General features: G+C 40.1%; 2 protein-coding genes across 2 annotated transcripts; one reads left to right on the forward strand and one right to left on the reverse strand.

Annotated features, from left to right (window-relative positions):
• Positions 1-6,463: 6,463 nt before the first annotated feature.
• Positions 6,464-8,246, reverse strand: LOC119730435 (histone H4). Its single transcript, XM_038203324.1, has 2 exons — positions 7,905-8,246; positions 6,464-7,181 (listed from the first exon to the last, which is right to left on the reverse strand). Exons 1-2 carry the CDS (start codon positions 8,082-8,084, stop codon positions 7,050-7,052), a joined length of 312 nt encoding a protein of 103 aa, XP_038059252.1. The 5' UTR covers positions 8,085-8,246; the 3' UTR covers positions 6,464-7,049.
• A 1,772-nt stretch (positions 8,247-10,018) lies between these two features.
• Positions 10,019-13,708, forward strand: LOC119730233 (histone H2A-like). Its single transcript, XM_038203037.1, has 3 exons — positions 10,019-10,586; positions 11,986-12,188; positions 13,176-13,708. Exons 1-3 carry the CDS (start codon positions 10,481-10,483, stop codon positions 13,263-13,265), a joined length of 399 nt encoding a protein of 132 aa, XP_038058965.1. The 5' UTR covers positions 10,019-10,480; the 3' UTR covers positions 13,266-13,708.
• Positions 13,709-17,513: the final 3,805 nt, after the last annotated feature.

The raw sequence follows: 17,513 nt of genomic DNA on the forward strand, positions 1-17,513 counted from the left end.
AACGGATGAAAAGTCGAAGGGTTAGTGGTTACAGCAGGTATGCTACAATTCGTTCGTATAACGCGTGTTTTCATGTAGGGACGGGATGTATGATAAAAGGTAACATATGCCTGCTGTTAATTGAAAATGCGAGGTGTTCTGTTTTTCAGGATCTTTCTCCCTTGTTCCGATTGGTTAACTTCACTTGTTTAAAGTGCAGGTGATGTGATTCGGTGTGGGTTCTTGAAAAGAGCGCTGTGCAATGATCTCTTCGTCAGCGGTTCAAGATGCCATTAGAATACTTGCATAGTGGTGATACTGACGGGCGATGGTGGTGACAAAGGTGCAGGTCGAAAATGATGACGATACAGGGTGAGTCAAAAAGAAAAAGACAGAACTAGAAATTAAAAACAAAAATGTGGCATGCTCCATTTGATGAAAATAACATTATGGATAAAGTACATGTTATTGACTAGTAACTGTGGAAATTCCACGTAATTTGCATACTCTATTCCCAAGTAATGTCTTTTTCAATAAAATGAACACACAATTCAGCTGTCCACAACAGATCGTTTACCGTTCTATGAACTGACTGATGAGCGAATGCCCATTAAATAAAATGAAACTTGAACGTTTTCCCACCTCCATATATGAACCAAAAATTGTGAAGGAAAAAAGGCCAAGCTTCTCCATCAATATAGACCAGACACGATTGCTTGACGAGAGACGTTTTACTTTGGTGTGGCGTGCAGCACCACGAGTGTCATCATACATACACTCATTATCGATTGCAAAAAGCAGAATCATGTCTTGTATTTTTTTTAGCAAATTATCTTATTTCCGGAGAATCTATCAAATCAGTTTCCTGGTTTGCATCGAAATGTCCCATGTCGACTTGGGAAAGTTATGGGCCAGTTATTAATTTTACGGCGGCGTCATTTTCGATTCGTCCAGTCATCCATCAGTGTCAGCAGATACGCTATCAACGTCTCGCGGGCAACTGACAATATGTCAAGACAGAAATGTGGTTTGACGATGAACGAAAACAGCAGCAGAAATAGCTGGGCGTACTAAACATCGGAGCACGTGATCGACAACGGAAGTTGATTCTCAGTTGTACAATTTGAAGAAGAAACAAAAAGGATGCTCGATGTTTGTTGGCCCAAGAATGGTCTTTATGAGGAAATGAAAGAAGGTTTGAAAATTCGAAGCACTTGAACAATACAACAATCCAACGTAAATACGGAAACATTTACAATTTTAAATTCCCTCTACTACAATAAGGAAACGTGCATGGAAAATCCTCAGAGCAATGTTTATAATTATGTGTCAACAAAATATGTCGTGGTATATTCTGTTACAATGAAAAAAAATCACCAAATTAAAAAAAAAAACCTATGTAAAAAAATCAGCATCGATAACTATTACTATAAGAATGGCACAAAATACTAAACTGGAAGCAGTTTGGCAGCAAGAAAGGAGATGAATATATTAGGAGCAAGTTCTTCAATTCGATATAGCTTCTGTGAAAAAGTAACAAAACAAATTCAGATTAGGTTTGCACGATATAGACATGGTTTACAGTGTAAAAGGCACCAAACAAAATAATGTGATACGCGTGAAAATAAAGTCTGCGCCACTTGGATGTTATCTTCTCAAATGTTGTCCTTGGTATTAAACAAATCACTCCTCACGTAACGATAATAGTCTGTGATTGACTTATACAACGCAGGGGACATGTAAATCTTCTTCAAACTCTTCATCCAACTTTGCCTGGTTACTCATCAACCGCAACCAGAGTTTAGTAGCGTAACCAGTCCGAGAAGGTTATCTGAAGTTCAATCTCAACTTTCTCTCCACTCCTCGCGACCTCTGGATGAGAGGGCCCCGGGGACGGACGGAAACATGCGGTGCACGTACGTTAACGTCTCCCTGGTCTGTTTACGGCCGTTATTCATACCTATAACTCTCTAATTGAACTGTTCCCTCTGACATCAATAAATCTATCCGCGCAATGGCAGAGTCCTTACTCGTTTTGTGCTCTACAGAATTTTTTAGATTCACTTTTTTTAAGGGGCGATGACATTTTCTACTTGTTGACGGAATATTAAACTGATTTGTGCTTTGAGTGCCATGTTTATGGCCAACTGGCTACATTTCCCCCCAGTTTAGTTACCCGTGGGACTCGTCAGATATTGATATCGTTGTACCTATCAACCAGTTGTAATTAAGTGATTATCTGTATAAGTACGTGTACCTAAAATGGCTATTATTGGAGTAACCTATTGGCTTGTGTCCAGGTAAACCGCAAACGAGTAACGCAGTCGGGATTCCAGACCGAGCGCTCTGACTACAATCATGCGAATTACGGTGAGAGTATCGAAATTTTCCGATGTTGGTGGGACGTTTCGCATTTGTTGTTTAAATCAACTTTTAGTGACAAGATCGCCTGCACGTGGAACAGGTTTTGTTTTACTATAGGGGTATCCCACCCATGGTGCATCGCTATCGCCAAAATAGCCTGGGTTACTCCTCCCTTCCCTTCTCAAATCTTCCTCAAAACCGGAAATGGTAAAAACTGAAACCTAGTTTTGTTTGTCTGCTTCAGCTTTTATCCCCCATGGGCGCATTTGGGGGAATCATGCCAATTTTTAGAAACAAAATACAAGAAATGTTTGTCTTCGTGTGGGTCTCAGTCGCTCTGTCGAGACCAAAATAAATGACCTTGGCGTCTTTTTCAACAAATCATGAACAACAATGTTAGCGTGCAAGAATTTGGAATACTCGAGTCGGTATATAAAAATACTCCAGTGTATGGGACCCATACATTTATCGATGAAAGAGTAAAGGAAATTGTACCCAACTGGGGTATGTTCGATACTGGTCTTTAGTCGGTGGTTACAATGATGTGCGGCTATTGTTAGGAAAGAATGTAGTATCCAGACGCCACTTCAGCGGGTGTGTACAAAGTCTATCAAGAACATTTTCTAAAAATGGAGAAAATATTTGAAATGTTTCTTAGTCCAAGATTCATTTCTCTTCAACATTTTTCAATGACTGACTCTTATTGTGATGATATGCTAAAGGGAATGTACAACATTTGCTTTTGCTGCAATTTTCAGAAATAAATGGATTTGGAGGATTAGTATGTTATTGCAAATATTGTTACACTGACTTGTTTCACGTTTTGGGTTCGTATATGCTGGAAAAACCAAGAAAACCAATCATATTCTTGTAGTCTGGTTCCCTGACCCCTTTTAAGATGAAACGGAGCAATTTATAGACTTTGGGGAATTGTAAGATCATAGAATCAGTCTAGCAGGCTTTTAGTCTTCACAGGTGTGTAATCAATTGCAAAGAAAATGCAGACAAACTCAATATGAAAAATTAGGAGCACTTTTTGGAAAAAAAACAACCAGTTTTCTCCAACGCTGGTCGGCCGACCAGCGTTGGAAAAATACAGTTTTTCTTGAAAATGCCAGCATACCAGGAGCCACAACTTTACAGGATGCTTGAGACTGTCATTCCCTTACAATCCAGTAAGATATGTCGTGATAATTTGATCATTTCGTTTTTTGATGTTTGCAAATGTTGTATCTTCCCTTTAAGAAAAAAGTGGCGTTAGGTTGCAACATTCATTCCTATTGTAATTTCACGATGTGAAAATGAATCGCGTCAACGCAGCTTGTGGAATATTGTCCAATTAAATTCGGTATCCATAATTAAATGATGTACAAATGGACGCGGAACGCGCAAAATCCGTGAGAAAAACAAAACTTAACGTTCACAATTCCATATAGGTTCGTCTAAGGGGCGTGGCTACATTGAGTGCGTTCGATTACTCCCCCGGCTTACTCGCGCCTGGCTCCTTGCGTAATGACAGACATTTGCAGTGGAGCTAAATAAACGAACGGTTTCGGGAAAAGTTTCGTGCAAGAGCTGGAAACATGGGCGTCGCCATGATTTTTTTCTTGAGAGGGGAAAAACACATCTTCCCCCCAAAAATCTTGTTTTTCTCAACATATTCTCGATTTATCAGTTTTAGAGGGGGGTAGGGACATTTTCCCCCACCCATTAAATTAACACCAATTTTCTTTTCTTTTTTTCTCTCTTTTTTTTTCTCTCCTTTTTTTTGCTTTTCAGGGGGGGGGGGTGTTGCAACCTGACGCCACTTTTTTTCTTCATATATCATCTCAATGAAGGTCATTCATTGCAAAAATGATGATAAGACATGAATCTGGGACTGAGAAATATTTCAAATTTTGTTAGGAAAAACATTTCTTGACTCTCCATAGACTTTGTACACAATTGCGGAAGTGGCGTCAGGTTGCAACATTTTTTCCCAGGCTGCATCCGAATCAATTAACTGCCTAGAGCACGTCCACGCCCAGTGAAAATACGCGGGGACGCTCTGACAATAATTCGTAGCCGTAGCTCCGTGCATAGAGCTACATAGGGTTTGTAGCTCTATGCTCCGTGGAAGCCCGTTTCGGGCACGGCCTGAGATGAGGCGCCCGCCGGACGTTGCATGGCCTTATGAGATACTTACCCAAGTAACCGGCTCGGCAAGTCGGTTACTTGGGCCAGGATCCGTGCTTGGGCCAGGCTCGAGTAAGCGCGAGAAGTCACGTGAGAGGTAAATCGAACGCACTGAAACGGCGATAGGTCAATTGACTGATTGACTGACTGTCACTTGCGAGCCGGGCAGTGCTATTTTATAGGATTACCCCGTAATGCCAATGAATGGGCGAAATTCGGCCCATTGTGTATGCCTGACATGACTTCCATTGAATAGCCATGCTGAATCAATGGAATAGAATTGTGTGGGCACTTGGGGATCGGCTTTAGTCCGACTATGCTATATTTCTGCCAATAACTGACTCATATGCCAGCGGAGAAGTGCAATCGTATAGGATTACCCAATAACATCAACGAATGGGCTCAATCTGGAGCATTCCGCGGGCAGAATGCAGTATCCCGACACCACTTCTTTGGTTGTGTACAAAGTCTATGGAGAGTTGAGTGTATTTTCTAATAAAATGGAAATTTTCTCAGTCTTTTCAACATTTTTGCAATGGCTGACCTTCACTGAGATAAAATATGATGAAAAAGTGGTGTAAGGTTGCAACATTCTTTCCCCATTATGTACACAGACGTCCAGTGCATAGCCATTCTGAAACGATTAGATACAGTGTTGTGGGCTGTGATCATTTTTATAGGACTGCCTTATTTATCGTGAAGACTTAAGACTTGTGAGGTTACGAGAAGACATCTTTCCTCCAAACTGGCAGTACATGACCACGACTTGGCCCCGATCTCTCCCATCAATCAACCAAGTAAAATATGACTCATTTTACTTCAACGTATGAATGGCAACGATATAAATCTCTTACCCTGGAAAAACCCGCGAGATGAATGTCAGAGCCGAGTCAACAAACATTAATTTCCAGTCAACTCTTCCGCGGGTGCATGTATCATTCAATTAACTTTAATTCGGTTAAGACGAGGCGCTTTCCAAACTTCTGGATTATATTTGAGACCACTTACCGCGCAGAATTAGCTTGAGATAGAGAAAATTGAATTATCGTTTCGTCTCCCTAAACGCCGATAGCCATCATGCTTTCTCAAGCCCTATACAATTTGGGCGTCATATTTGAGAAATCTCTTACACAGGAATTCGCTCTTCCTGCAGTTTAATACTTCGATCTATCCGAGGAATCTTTGGCAAGCATCGAACCCATGACACCTGTAACGCAAATGCAGGTGTCTTTAAAGGGGCATTATACGGCCTGAAATCATCGAAAATTTTATGTTTTGGATTGTTTACTTATCCTTTTTTCCCAAGGTCTGGTTGAATGGAAACTAACCCATACCGTTCCCGAGAAAAGACGAAAAAATCCCGGTTGTTTACATCGGAAGCCACAGACATTTTGCGGCATATCATACATACGTATTTCAAGTCGCGTCTATTCAATGCAACGTACACGTTGTGTGTGTTGCACACACTAACAATACACAAATATTGTTTCTAACATGTTCGCAGAATACGAACCACTGTGCGGCTGGTTCACAACTAGCACTAACAGCTCGATTTTTTGGGCCAAATATAATTGCGACCCCCAAAATTCGTTCTCGCACGACTCTCGCAAGAATAACACAAATTTTTTTTTAAAAGACGGTTGTGTGGATGCTAATACATTTTGTATTATACTTTTAAATGTCCTATTTAATGTCATTTCGTTTAAAATGCTTTTTGTTGCCCGATTGTGTGCATTTTTTTTCAACGAGGCCTGGACTAAAAGGTTCTTTTTATGACCCAGGGTTCGGAGGTTTTTTTATGCGATAATTATATTAAGTACAGTACTTACATTCAGCCAAAGCCAATTGAACTACTATTAATTTTAATAATCCATTTTGTAACCCCAGAATTTTCAATGCGTTGTAACAGTTAACCAAGCCAAAGGATCAGGAAGACGTACACAAAATAAGTGGCGAAAAGCAAACAGTTTCTTTTTTTTAATTTATTACAATTTATTAACTATAACATCTAACTTTTTCTTTTTCAAATAATATATAAGCAAAATAAGGCAAAACGATATACATAATATACAGCACAACATGACACAATACACAAAACTACTTATTAAATTTTAACGAAATTAATTATGGCAAAACACAACAAATCGCTCGATAATGACGTGATGGTTACAATTTCCGCTCACTAATGTCAAATAGATGGTCGATAAAATTGTTTTGTTACAAATAAATGAACCTAATAAATAACAAAAATATCAGTGCGATTATCTCGTCCGGATCTTTGCAGGTATAACAATTATTTGCCGGTACCAATAGGAAGGAAGTCGTCACTCCAAAATAACCATACACCCACACATGAAAAACCTCGGAACATCTGCCTAAAATACTCGTAAAGTTTGTTGAAAAAATGCAGGGTAGATGGTACATTTAGGATCATCATTTGTTTTGAGAGAAGTCTCCATTGTAAAAGGTCAATTTGAGGTCAACTTGGGATTTGAAGTAATCTGTGCCATGATGTCTGGTTCGGTGTCTGGTTAGCCGCCAAATCCGTAGAGCGTCCGGCCTTGACGCTTGAGGGCGTACACCACGTCCATGGCCGTCACGGTTTTCCGCTTGGCGTGTTCACAATACGTCACAGCATCACGGATCACGTTCTCCAGAAACACCTGGGAATTCAAAAGCCGACATTTTATTCAAATGAGACTAGGCAATGGGCGTAAACCACATTCGGTGCAAGCAGCTATGCCATTATTACCGAAAATACACCGGCCGAAGACAGAGTGGGAAAAAAAAATGTTGCAACCTGACGCCACTTCAGCGGTTGTGTACAAAGTCTATGGAGAGTCAAGAACATTTTCTTGACTCCAAAATTGGAAACGTTTCTCAGTCCTAGATTCATAACTTATTTTTGCAATGACTGACCTCCATCGAATGATAAAAGTGGCGTCTTGTTGCAACATTCTTTCCGACAAAAAAAAGAAAAGAAAACCAGTGTGACAACCCGTTACAATTGACCTATTGCCGGCTGCGAGTTAGCCACGCCCCTTAAGACAACCCTATGGACTTTTTGTACGTTAAGTTTTGTTTGTCTCAGATTTTGCGCGTCCCGCGTCCATTTGTATAATGTAATTGGACAATATTTCACAAGCTGTGTTGACGTGATTCTACAACGATAGGTCAATTAAAGCTCTGGAAATTTCTTGCCTGGGAAAAAATACTTTGCAAAAACACCTTTTCTATGTAACCCTAAATGTTTTTGGCACCATGTGTCACTAAAATCTCTATCATTTGGTGCTACAGTGAACAGAGTTGAAAATTGGATAGGCCTACAAAAAAAACTGTTTTTGGCTCTTTTTGGCAGTGGTTCAAAGTCTTATTTTCCAACTTGCCTTGAGCACACCCCGTGTTTCCTCGTAGATTAGACCGGAGATTCGCTTGACTCCACCTCGACGGGCAAGCCTTCGGATTGCTGGCTTGGTGATCCCTTGAATGTTGTCTCGGAGGACCTTTCGATGTCTCTTGGCTCCTCCCTTGCCTAGACCCTTTCCTCCTTTGCCTCGACCAGACATTTTCTTGAAGTCTCGTCTGCTAAGGACTCAAATGCAGCTAGGCACGACAACAGTTGAGGGCACCCTACGTCTTTCGAGCGAGTTTTTAAAAATGAAATGGCCTTCGATTCGAGCGCGCTTTGTTATTATTCCTGTATTGCGGACGTGTTGGAAAATACCACCAATGAGGCGTTGTCAACGGTCGTTTTATTGTGAACGCGGAGAGGAAGTGATTTGGCGCGCTTTTTAGGATCCTGTCCGTTTGCCAGTTGACTGCAGTTTGAAATAGACAAGGATCTAACGGGCAATTCATTGGCAAAAATTTGAACAAAATTGGCTCCAAAATGATTGTTCAAGGGTTGGAAGTATAGACCACTGATCTCTCCATGTCAAAATCTGAATAGCCCAAGAACAATAGATTTGTAAGGAAAGATAACTAATTGAATCAACATCGACACTTTTTCTTAACAAACTATTATGTTTTCAATGATAGCAACAAAGTATAATTGTAGAATTAATGTACATACACTTTCTGTTTAGAAAAGAAAGTTTCGTGTACATAATAAAGACGACACTGTTTTAATTATTTTGAGCAATGCGAGTGGTTGACTGGTTCCCACCCCTCATCGAAACGGAGCAGTGGCGTAATCTGTGCCAGCGAGTGGGAGTGGGGGATGGGGGAAGACCAAAATCCTAAAATTGCCCTGCCGTGGAAATTCGGAAAGCGGTGAGGGGGGGGGGGGGGGGCCTGGACACCACATTATACTAGGGGCGCTTTTCATGATAAAGATGCATATCAATATACTCGCGCTTACATTTTTAAAGCTTTTGTACTTTGTTTCTCCACTTTCCAGTGCTATTAAATACATTTTAGTTGTTCGGACGTTAGGCAAATACATCAAAATCCGCATTTTTTTCTCAGCACAAAAAGTGTGTGTGTGTGTGTGTCTGGGGGGGGGGGGGGGGGGATGATGCAATAGCCCATCTCCCGGTCAAAAATTGGGGGAGGGGGGGGGGCCTATGTACCCCCGGGGGGGGAAGTACGCCCCTGGATCGGAGGAATTGGAAACCGGTAGCTTCACTTTTTTGTACACCTTGGATCGAAGGGCATGGTCTTTGTTCTTCCGTGATGCGCAGTAGACACTTTGTACCCTTATTTAAATAGCAAAAGTACACTCAGAGAGGGCGCACTGTGCAAGGGGTCTTTGGCTGGCATTTGCAATTATTTATCAGAAAGGCGGTATATTTGCACTATTTTTTTTTATTTGTTTGTGTTTGGTGGGGGGGGGGGGAGGACGAGCTATTTTCCATGTTCCAATCTTGAAATCAAGTTATTGCGGAAGGTTAGATACATTTAATTATATCTAAAAAAATAATTTGATATTCTATGTTTTACAGTTTGTCGCCCAGTTCTCTAAGTGCTAAGGGGAGCAGAACTTGACGAGTACCCCCCCCCCCGCGCTTGTTTCCCCTTGTTCCTCCAAGCACAGAATTTGAAGAAGGCTAAAAATTGGCTTTTTGTTTTCAAAAACCTATTGAGTTGCAACTCCTGGCAATGAAACCCCTTTAGATCCGCCTGCAAAAAGAGGAATTTTAAATTGGCACTGAAGCTGAGGGGCTCAGCACTGTCTTTTGTTGAGATGATAAAAAGGTCCCCAATTCACAAAATGGCTTAGCACTGGGATTCATCTATTGGACTCCTATATGCGTCACAGTTAATTCTTTACACTCTCAAAGCGGATCAAACATTCAAATTAACGTATTGTCCAGTCATAGCCATAAACGCAAGCACATGTGATGCACAGAATCAGTTCAGACACTGACGGGTATTTTGTTTTTCACGCAAACGTTACATAACCACAACAGAGGCGACTATAGACATCGCTGATAGAAAAGCGCCTCCTGTGTGATTTGCTGACTCAATGTCGCGCTGCATATGGCGGGAATTTCAAATGCTTTTATTCATTTGAAACAAACATGTGTTACGATCGTTTGCAGTATTGGTAGTATGTCGCACAGTCTATTTTCGTCAAAGGGTATAACATAAAAACGGACTTCAACCAATGGATTCTGATATTGGATCTATTCCTTTTTTGATGAAAACACCATCGTATCATATTGATGCAGTTTACAGCTGCTCTGCGAATTCTTAATTTTTTTCATTATTAACTTTGACAAGATGTAAATTTGAATTCATGTTCTTTTTATCCCTAGCCGGAAAATGGCGCCGACTCTAGCCTATATAAACGGCAGCGTCGCTACGCCTCGCTTACTGTGGACTCTTTCATTTTGGTCAGCCTTCCGTTTGAGCACGGCAGAAACTCGATTCAAACTCGACTGCGTGAGGAAAAGACGTTTGTTGCGCTGTAAATAGTTGGCTGCAATTTCAGTTGTCTTAAGAAAGTTTTGAATTCATCATGTCTGGACGCGGGAAAGTCGGCAAGAAAAGTAAGGCTGTGTCGCGAAGCTCAAGGGCAGGTCTTCAGTTTCCCGTCGCTCGTATTCACAGGTTTCTCAGGAAAGGCAAGTTGAAATACATCCATTTATTAATGTTTCGTCACCGACACCACGAAGTAACACCCATCTACATACCAGTAAAAACTAGCAATCGGAGAAAACGGCAACTAAAGTTGAACGCCTTCTAAAACAACACTTTGCGTCAAAACGACAGAGTATTTTCAGTTGGGTTTCTCGTTGTGGACACTTGATGAATTGAATTTATTAAATCTGCTGTTTTTCACCCGTTTGTGTATTAAATAAACAAGAAATAAGAGAAAAAAGATGAGTGTTAGTTCGTGAAACCGAAAAGGCTGCGAAATTGTAAATTTTCGTTTTCACGAAGTAACACTCTTCAATGTATTCAACACGAGGAAAGTGCAACTTCAGGTCAGCGCGCGCGCAGTCATACAACTTGTTACAAGAAGAGTGTTACTTCGTGAAAACGTTTTTGCTCACTTTAATATGAGCAGAGTGCGCGCCATGCATTTCAATGGTAAATGGAACTTGAGTGTTACTTCGTGAAAACGAAAATTGTCACTTTTGCGCAAAAGTTGCCATGGATACTTAGCGTAATTATTAAAGTAAAGCTCTTGAAGCTTTGAAACTTCGTGCAATGGTAGGCCTTGATGAATAATGTTTAAAATCCAAAAAACTGAAAATCGAAAAAAAATATGGTTTAACACGGTAGAGTGTTACTTCGTGGTGTCGGTGTCGGTGACGGTTTGTTGTGCAGTTTTCCTCCCTGTCAACTTACACTTGAATATTCAATATGAAATACTTGTTTTTTTTGTTTTTGGCGAATGTCGGAATGTTTGAGGCACATTGAGAAAATGTGACGACACAACATATTTCAAAATTCCTTGGTTTGACGCAATGAATTTACTCATAATCGTGAATTTTACTTTATTGTTTTTGATCAATTTGCATATTGTCAGTCCCAGCGTTATGAAAGGGAGTAATGTCCGTGACAGGGCCAATTGACCATGAAATATAAATAATTCAGAGAAATTAGCCAAAACTCGAAGTCTGTACTCTCTTTGACCATTACGAGATGATGGATGTACAAGATCGGAAAGAGGAAAGATTCCCATATCTGGCCATCACTAATTTTCCCCTGTGACTATCAGACATCAGAAAGTGATTTGTCCTAAAAAGTCAAATTTAGCAGGGAAAATATTGAAGTTTTTACTGATAAAACACTTATTTTCAGACCAGTCTCATAGGGTTTGTGCACAGGGTGACAAGTGATGGCCAGATATGAAAATCTTTCCGAAAAATACATTTTCCAGGTATATTTACTGAGCTCTAAAAAGCTCTATCATGGACATTACATAATTGGAACTGCCCACAAATATTTATTAGCCAGCAACTTATCAACAAACTCTGCAGTAACTTTCAACTCGATTTGTTCTATTTCCTTTAGGTAAATACGCACAACGCATCGGCTCCGGTGCAGCGGTGTACATGGCCGCCATCTTGGAGTATCTGACGGCTGAGATCCTGGAGTTGGCTGGCAACGCAGCACGGGACAATAAGAAGGCTCGCATCATCCCTCGCCATGTCCAATTGGCTATCCGTAACGACGAGGAGTTGAACAAGCTGCTTAGCCACGTGACCATTGCCCAGGTAAGGAGATTATTTCTTACGATTGCTCACAATCCATGCAGCCCCAAGACAAATTGGCATATTGAAATGGAAAATAATGTATAATGTCCAGACGACACTTGGTTGTGCACAGTCTATGGAGAGTAGAGTGCATTAAAGATTAACACAATTGGAAATGTTTCTCAGTCCCAGATTCATGTCCGTTCAAAACTTTTGCAATGACTGACCTTCATTGACATGTGATGACAGAAAGTGGCGTCGGGATGTAACATTCTTTCCAAAATGTGAACACAGATTCTGTTCAAATCTGAGCGTTACTTTTTTTTTAGATTGCACACGCATAGAAAACGACCACTTGTAAAATTTAATTGACTTGCTTCAACGACTTAAGAAATTAAAACTCAATAGTGTTTAAATTGTTCTTCCCTTTCGGTTTTCAAATTTCCAATCCAATCAAGAGAATTTCAAAATTGCTATGTTTATAAAATTGCTTATTTTCTAAAACGGAAAGAAAGTTATTTACTTTTAAAGGGCATCGAATTAAAAATTCGTCCATTATTAAAGAATAATTATTTTGATAAAATTTGAATTATTTGCAGCAAGACAAAAATACAGGCATCAACATAAAATTAATTTTTTTGGGAAAGAATGTTGCAACCCGACACCGATTTTTTTTTCTTCACATGTCATCTCGATGCATGTCAGTCATTGCAAAAATAAGACATGAATCTGGGACTGAGAAACGTTTCCAATTTTGTTAGGAAATACTTAAAAATGTCATTGACCCTCTAAAGACTTTGTGCACAACCGCTGAAGTGGCGTCAGGTTGCAACATTATTTCCCATTTTTGAGAGGGTTGAAAACATTCAAGGAGGAATTTCTCTTCGTAAAAATTACGAGGAAATTCAAGGGAATTTGTTGAAGATCACGTGAGAGCATTTACTAAGACAAGACCAGACCAGACCAGAGCAGTTAATGATTGTTTTTATTTGTATTCCTTTCCTTTAGGGTGGTGTGATGCCCAATATCCAGGCCGTACTGCTTCCCAAGAAGACCGGCAAGAACAAAGGCCCACCCAGTCAGAGCGTAGAATTCTGAGAGGAAAATCTTCAGCACCAGACTAAAATCTAGAACTCAATCAATGAACTTTTAAGGGTCTTGAAATCAAATTGCATTTCGGATGTTTTCGAGCTTCAAAGTCATTTTCGACGTATTTCCATGCGCGATTAATGAAAAACTCGGGTTCATTTTGAACCACAAATCTGGAATTAGCTGCACCTATTTTAGACAACACATAAATGAAGAAGAAAAATCGAGAAAATTGAAAGAAAAACGTCTACTATATCTGCTTTTTACCACGAAATCATGTCCACAGCCTTATTTAATTCCACAAAACGGCATTACCATTTTGAAAACCATTTGTAATTGTATTTAATGTTCATCTTTATTTAAGACAGTTTTATCAGTATATATAAGTGTTAAATGCCTTCCCCGATGTTGAATGTAAATTTTTAATGTGCAAATAAATTAATTGTAAATTAGCTCCCGCATGTTTTTGTGTTCATTTATTCTCCAATCCATGAACAATTCTAGGACCTGCTCCCACGAATCGCGGACGAAGTTGTTTTGAAAAGGAGCCTGTGAAATGATTTTGGGTTGGGACCGACTGTTTTTGAGATTTTTCTAAATCGGTAACTATACATTTACAACCTCGCAAAATATGAATATCAGATAATCATCAAGCAGAAGTGTGTTTTGGGGTAGATTTATTGAAAGAGAAAAAAATGTTCAGAAATGTATACAATTGTCGTAATTGGGTTGTCGGGCTTTTATCACTTGATCCATCTTCCAGGGGTAATAGGGTCACGGTACCTTCAAAATCCTATCATTTTGAAGCTGAAAAAAATTGGAATTCGAAATAGTTGTATAGTCCATGGACCTTCACTGCACATTGCCGGTCTGGCTTTCCGTAAAAGGGTCTGTAGGAGGGATGGGGCGCCCACTTTCCGTTACACCTGTTAACCATGGTTACTTATGACTAACAAATTACCAGAGGGGACGAGGGCGACTGGGGGCAACGGTTTCATAAAGGTGAAGGGCGGGCCGTGCCGCCCCCGCCTCCCCCCCCCCCCCCCCCCCCCCCCCCCAGTTGGCTACGCCGCTGCGTGGAAGCGGGTCGCATCATTGGCTACTTTCTCATATGCTGTACAGTTTCAGATTCGTCAAGGATAATGGTCTGTATAGAACTGGAAATAATGAGGTTTTCAGCATACAGCAACAAGATCACATCAACATAAGTAATGAATTATGATATACGTTACCGAGAATACAAGTATCGCTTGAACTGATGTGAACCGATGGTTGTTTTTACCCATTTCGCATATACATGTACCATCGCAAATATATACTTTATGCGTTTAAGATGGAGATGGTGGCAATTCTTGTGATAGGATAGTCGCGAGGAAACCTTTCGTGCATTCATTGTTACAAAATTATTGAAATGGCGAAGAACACCCTCTGCCAACAACGCATGTGGTCTATTTCTAGATCCATGAAATATTAGACGATGTTAACTTTGTTGTAATAAACAATGGGGCAACATTATTATACTTTTTAGGAGTCAAAATCACAATTGCAATTATTTTTATTGCAGATGTTTATTCATTGTGTTTCACATAAAATATGGAGCTACATTATTGCACTTTTTAGGAGTCAAAATCACAATTGCAATAATTTTCATTGCAGATGTTTAGTCATTGTGTTTCACATTCGTTCAAGAGCAGCATTTTTCCCTTTGAAACGACAAAGGATAAAGTTACTCAGTGTGGTCACCATTTTGTACAATTCCATGAGCCAACCCAACACCACCAATCACGACCGTCGTGAACCTTCCAGTTGAATTCTATAGCACGCGATTGTTAGAATCGATAGCTGGCGTCAATTGGCGTCAATAACGCGATATCAATTGATCTGACGTATTCGAAGGCGGCTCCGCAAACAACACTAATTGTTGGTCATTAAGTGCAGTATCGATACCACTTATATTGCACGGGTAATAAATAGTTGAACATTAACCCTAAACACGAGAGGGATGGGGCATGCGGTGTGTTTTTTTCTTCAATGCGAACACGAGGTTATCATAGTGACTCCTGCGTGCCCCAGTTTACCGGATCACAATCAGTTGTAGGCCCGCTTCATCCATCAACTGATCAAAAATGATCCAAATTCCCGATTGAGCTCTGAGGAGTGGTTATCATGGCGCAATTTGAAGGGCGGTACAAATTGAAATCTAGCGATAACTTTGACGAGTTTCTGACGGCATTGGGTAAGTTTGACATGGATGTGTTGTGTGTATTTTGTGGATATTTATCTTCATTATTGTAAGTATAGTGCTGCACATGTTTTTTTTTTAACTGATGATGCGACGTATTGTCTTTTGTGTTTCATCAGCTGTAGTCATGATGCATTCATCATTTTCATTTCTGGAACCAAAACCCAATCGATAGCGAAAGGATTGGTTTCTTTTTTTGGGGGGGGGGGTGGTTGAGGCGGGGGGGGGGGGACATCCGCCCCCGCCCCCCCCAAAAAAAAATCCTCAAAGGTTAAATATTTCGTTTTTGTCTTAATTTCGGCTGTTGCACTGCGCCGTTCAAAAACTAGGCCCTTTTAGTTTTGCCCTTCAAAATGATGGTCCTGCTATAAATTCATAATCAGTATTGCCCCAGGTCCACTGAATTTGTTTTCCAAACTTCTTTTTTTTGTAACTAAAATCCTGGATGTAAACTCTGAGAAGAAAATCTAACTTGTCTAAAATGGAAGTAGGTTCTGATAAGTATCCTTTGTGTTGACATCTAGAACAGTTACTGCGAGATTAGTGCCCTGTCCGTCAGGATTATCAACAGGTGACTGTATCTAATGACCAGTCAAGCTCAAATATTGACCGTGCTGTTTCTATTGACCGTACAAATTCAAATATTGACCGTTATGCAAAGTGCTATTACCGAACTTTATAACTGGCGGAATCGATAGTGGTGTGACCGGGCAAGCTAATGTCAGAAACACGGCAATAAAATGAACGAGATATTTGGGCCACTAACACTGTTGGTGACTTGATCCGAATGAGGATGGTGATTATAATATACAGTATGTCCCCCCCCCCCCAAAAAAGTCCGTCTAACAATTTTTGAAATAACTTTTTAATTTGTTTAAATTGTGCAGATGCTACTTATTCAAGGCCTAAACCTTTAAGTTTCATTTAATTTCCATCAAGCCTCACTGCACATTGGTTAATTTGTCACAACAACATATTTGGACCCTGTGACCAAGTTCCTTGCTCAGTTCTGTGTTATGTAAGCTGTGTAAACTCTTGCATGTCGTGTAAAAAGGCTGATGTGGTTTGGGAATGAAATCATTTGCCCTTGAGCATTAAACTGAGGGCTTGCCATGATGACTCATAGCCAGGCAAATGATTCCAATCTCAACCGCTGCCCCTTTTCACAACATGCAGGATTTTACACAGCTTACGTAACATAGCACTAAAATTGATTAAGACAAGGAACTAGGTCACACTGTCCAAAAATGCTGTTGTGATCCATTGACCATTGCGCATGCATGACTGAAATTAAACGAAACTCTATGGGTTTATGCCAAGGAAAAGGAGTATCTGCACAATCAAAAAACTTTGAAAATTGACTTCATGGTTATTTCAAAAATAGTCAGACGGACACTTTTTGGTGGAATACAGTAGTGATTGCAGTGATTGCAGTGACGCTAAGTATATTGGTGGTAGTAATGCAAATGATGAGGATGACTTAGGCAATGTTACATACCAAACTGTACCAACTACCCTAACCATAGTGAGGACAGTCCAAACTATAATTTGAGCAGTCCCGACTGTAGTTTGGGTAGTCCCACCTATAGTTTGGGCAGCCAACTGTAGGCATTATGTGTATAGGCGGAGTTAGAGAGCAGTGGTTTTGTATCGCTAGGATAGACATGAATAAACCCTTTTTTTTTTGTTGATAAACGAAAATATCAAAGAATACCGCCTGAGATACCTGCATTGCGTAAGGTCTATAGAAGATCTTTCATTTATATACTCTAATGCATTGTGCAACCACGTGCAGTTTACATTGATTTCACGTTCAATCATGACAGAAAACAACTACTGCCTAAAATATCACATTTTTTCTTCTTGCTACTTACTACTACTAAACAAATAATAGAACTTTGAATAATGATATGGGTAGGTCGGACAACAATAAATACAGCATAAATTGTCATTATTCGTGCACCATATCTCTGAAGAGGGAAACAAAAGCGGTAAAGAATTGCAAGAAATGACTC

The sequence above is a fragment of the Patiria miniata genome, unplaced genomic scaffold (assembly GCF_015706575.1).
Source record: "Patiria miniata isolate m_02_andy unplaced genomic scaffold, ASM1570657v1 HiC_scaffold_22, whole genome shotgun sequence".
NCBI lineage: Eukaryota > Metazoa > Echinodermata > Asteroidea > Valvatida > Asterinidae > Patiria > Patiria miniata.

What these genes read in the sequence shown, in the direction of transcription:
- LOC119730435 (XM_038203324.1), bottom strand. Translation starts at nt 8,084, where the DNA reads ATGTCTGGTCGAGGCAAAGGAGGAAAGGGTCTAGGCAAGGGAGGAGCC. An exon ending in AAACACGGGGTGTGCTCAAG is followed by an intron (nt 7,182 to 7,904) that starts GCAAGTTGGAAA and finishes TTGAATTCCCAG; the next exon opens with GTGTTTCTGGAGAACGTGAT.
- LOC119730233 (XM_038203037.1), top strand. Translation starts at nt 10,481, where the DNA reads ATGTCTGGACGCGGGAAAGTCGGCAAGAAAAGTAAGGCTGTGTCGCGA. An exon ending in TCACAGGTTTCTCAGGAAAG is followed by an intron (nt 10,587 to 11,985) that starts GCAAGTTGAAAT and finishes TATTTCCTTTAG; the next exon opens with GTAAATACGCACAACGCATC. An exon ending in GCCACGTGACCATTGCCCAG is followed by an intron (nt 12,189 to 13,175) that starts GTAAGGAGATTA and finishes CCTTTCCTTTAG; the next exon opens with GGTGGTGTGATGCCCAATAT.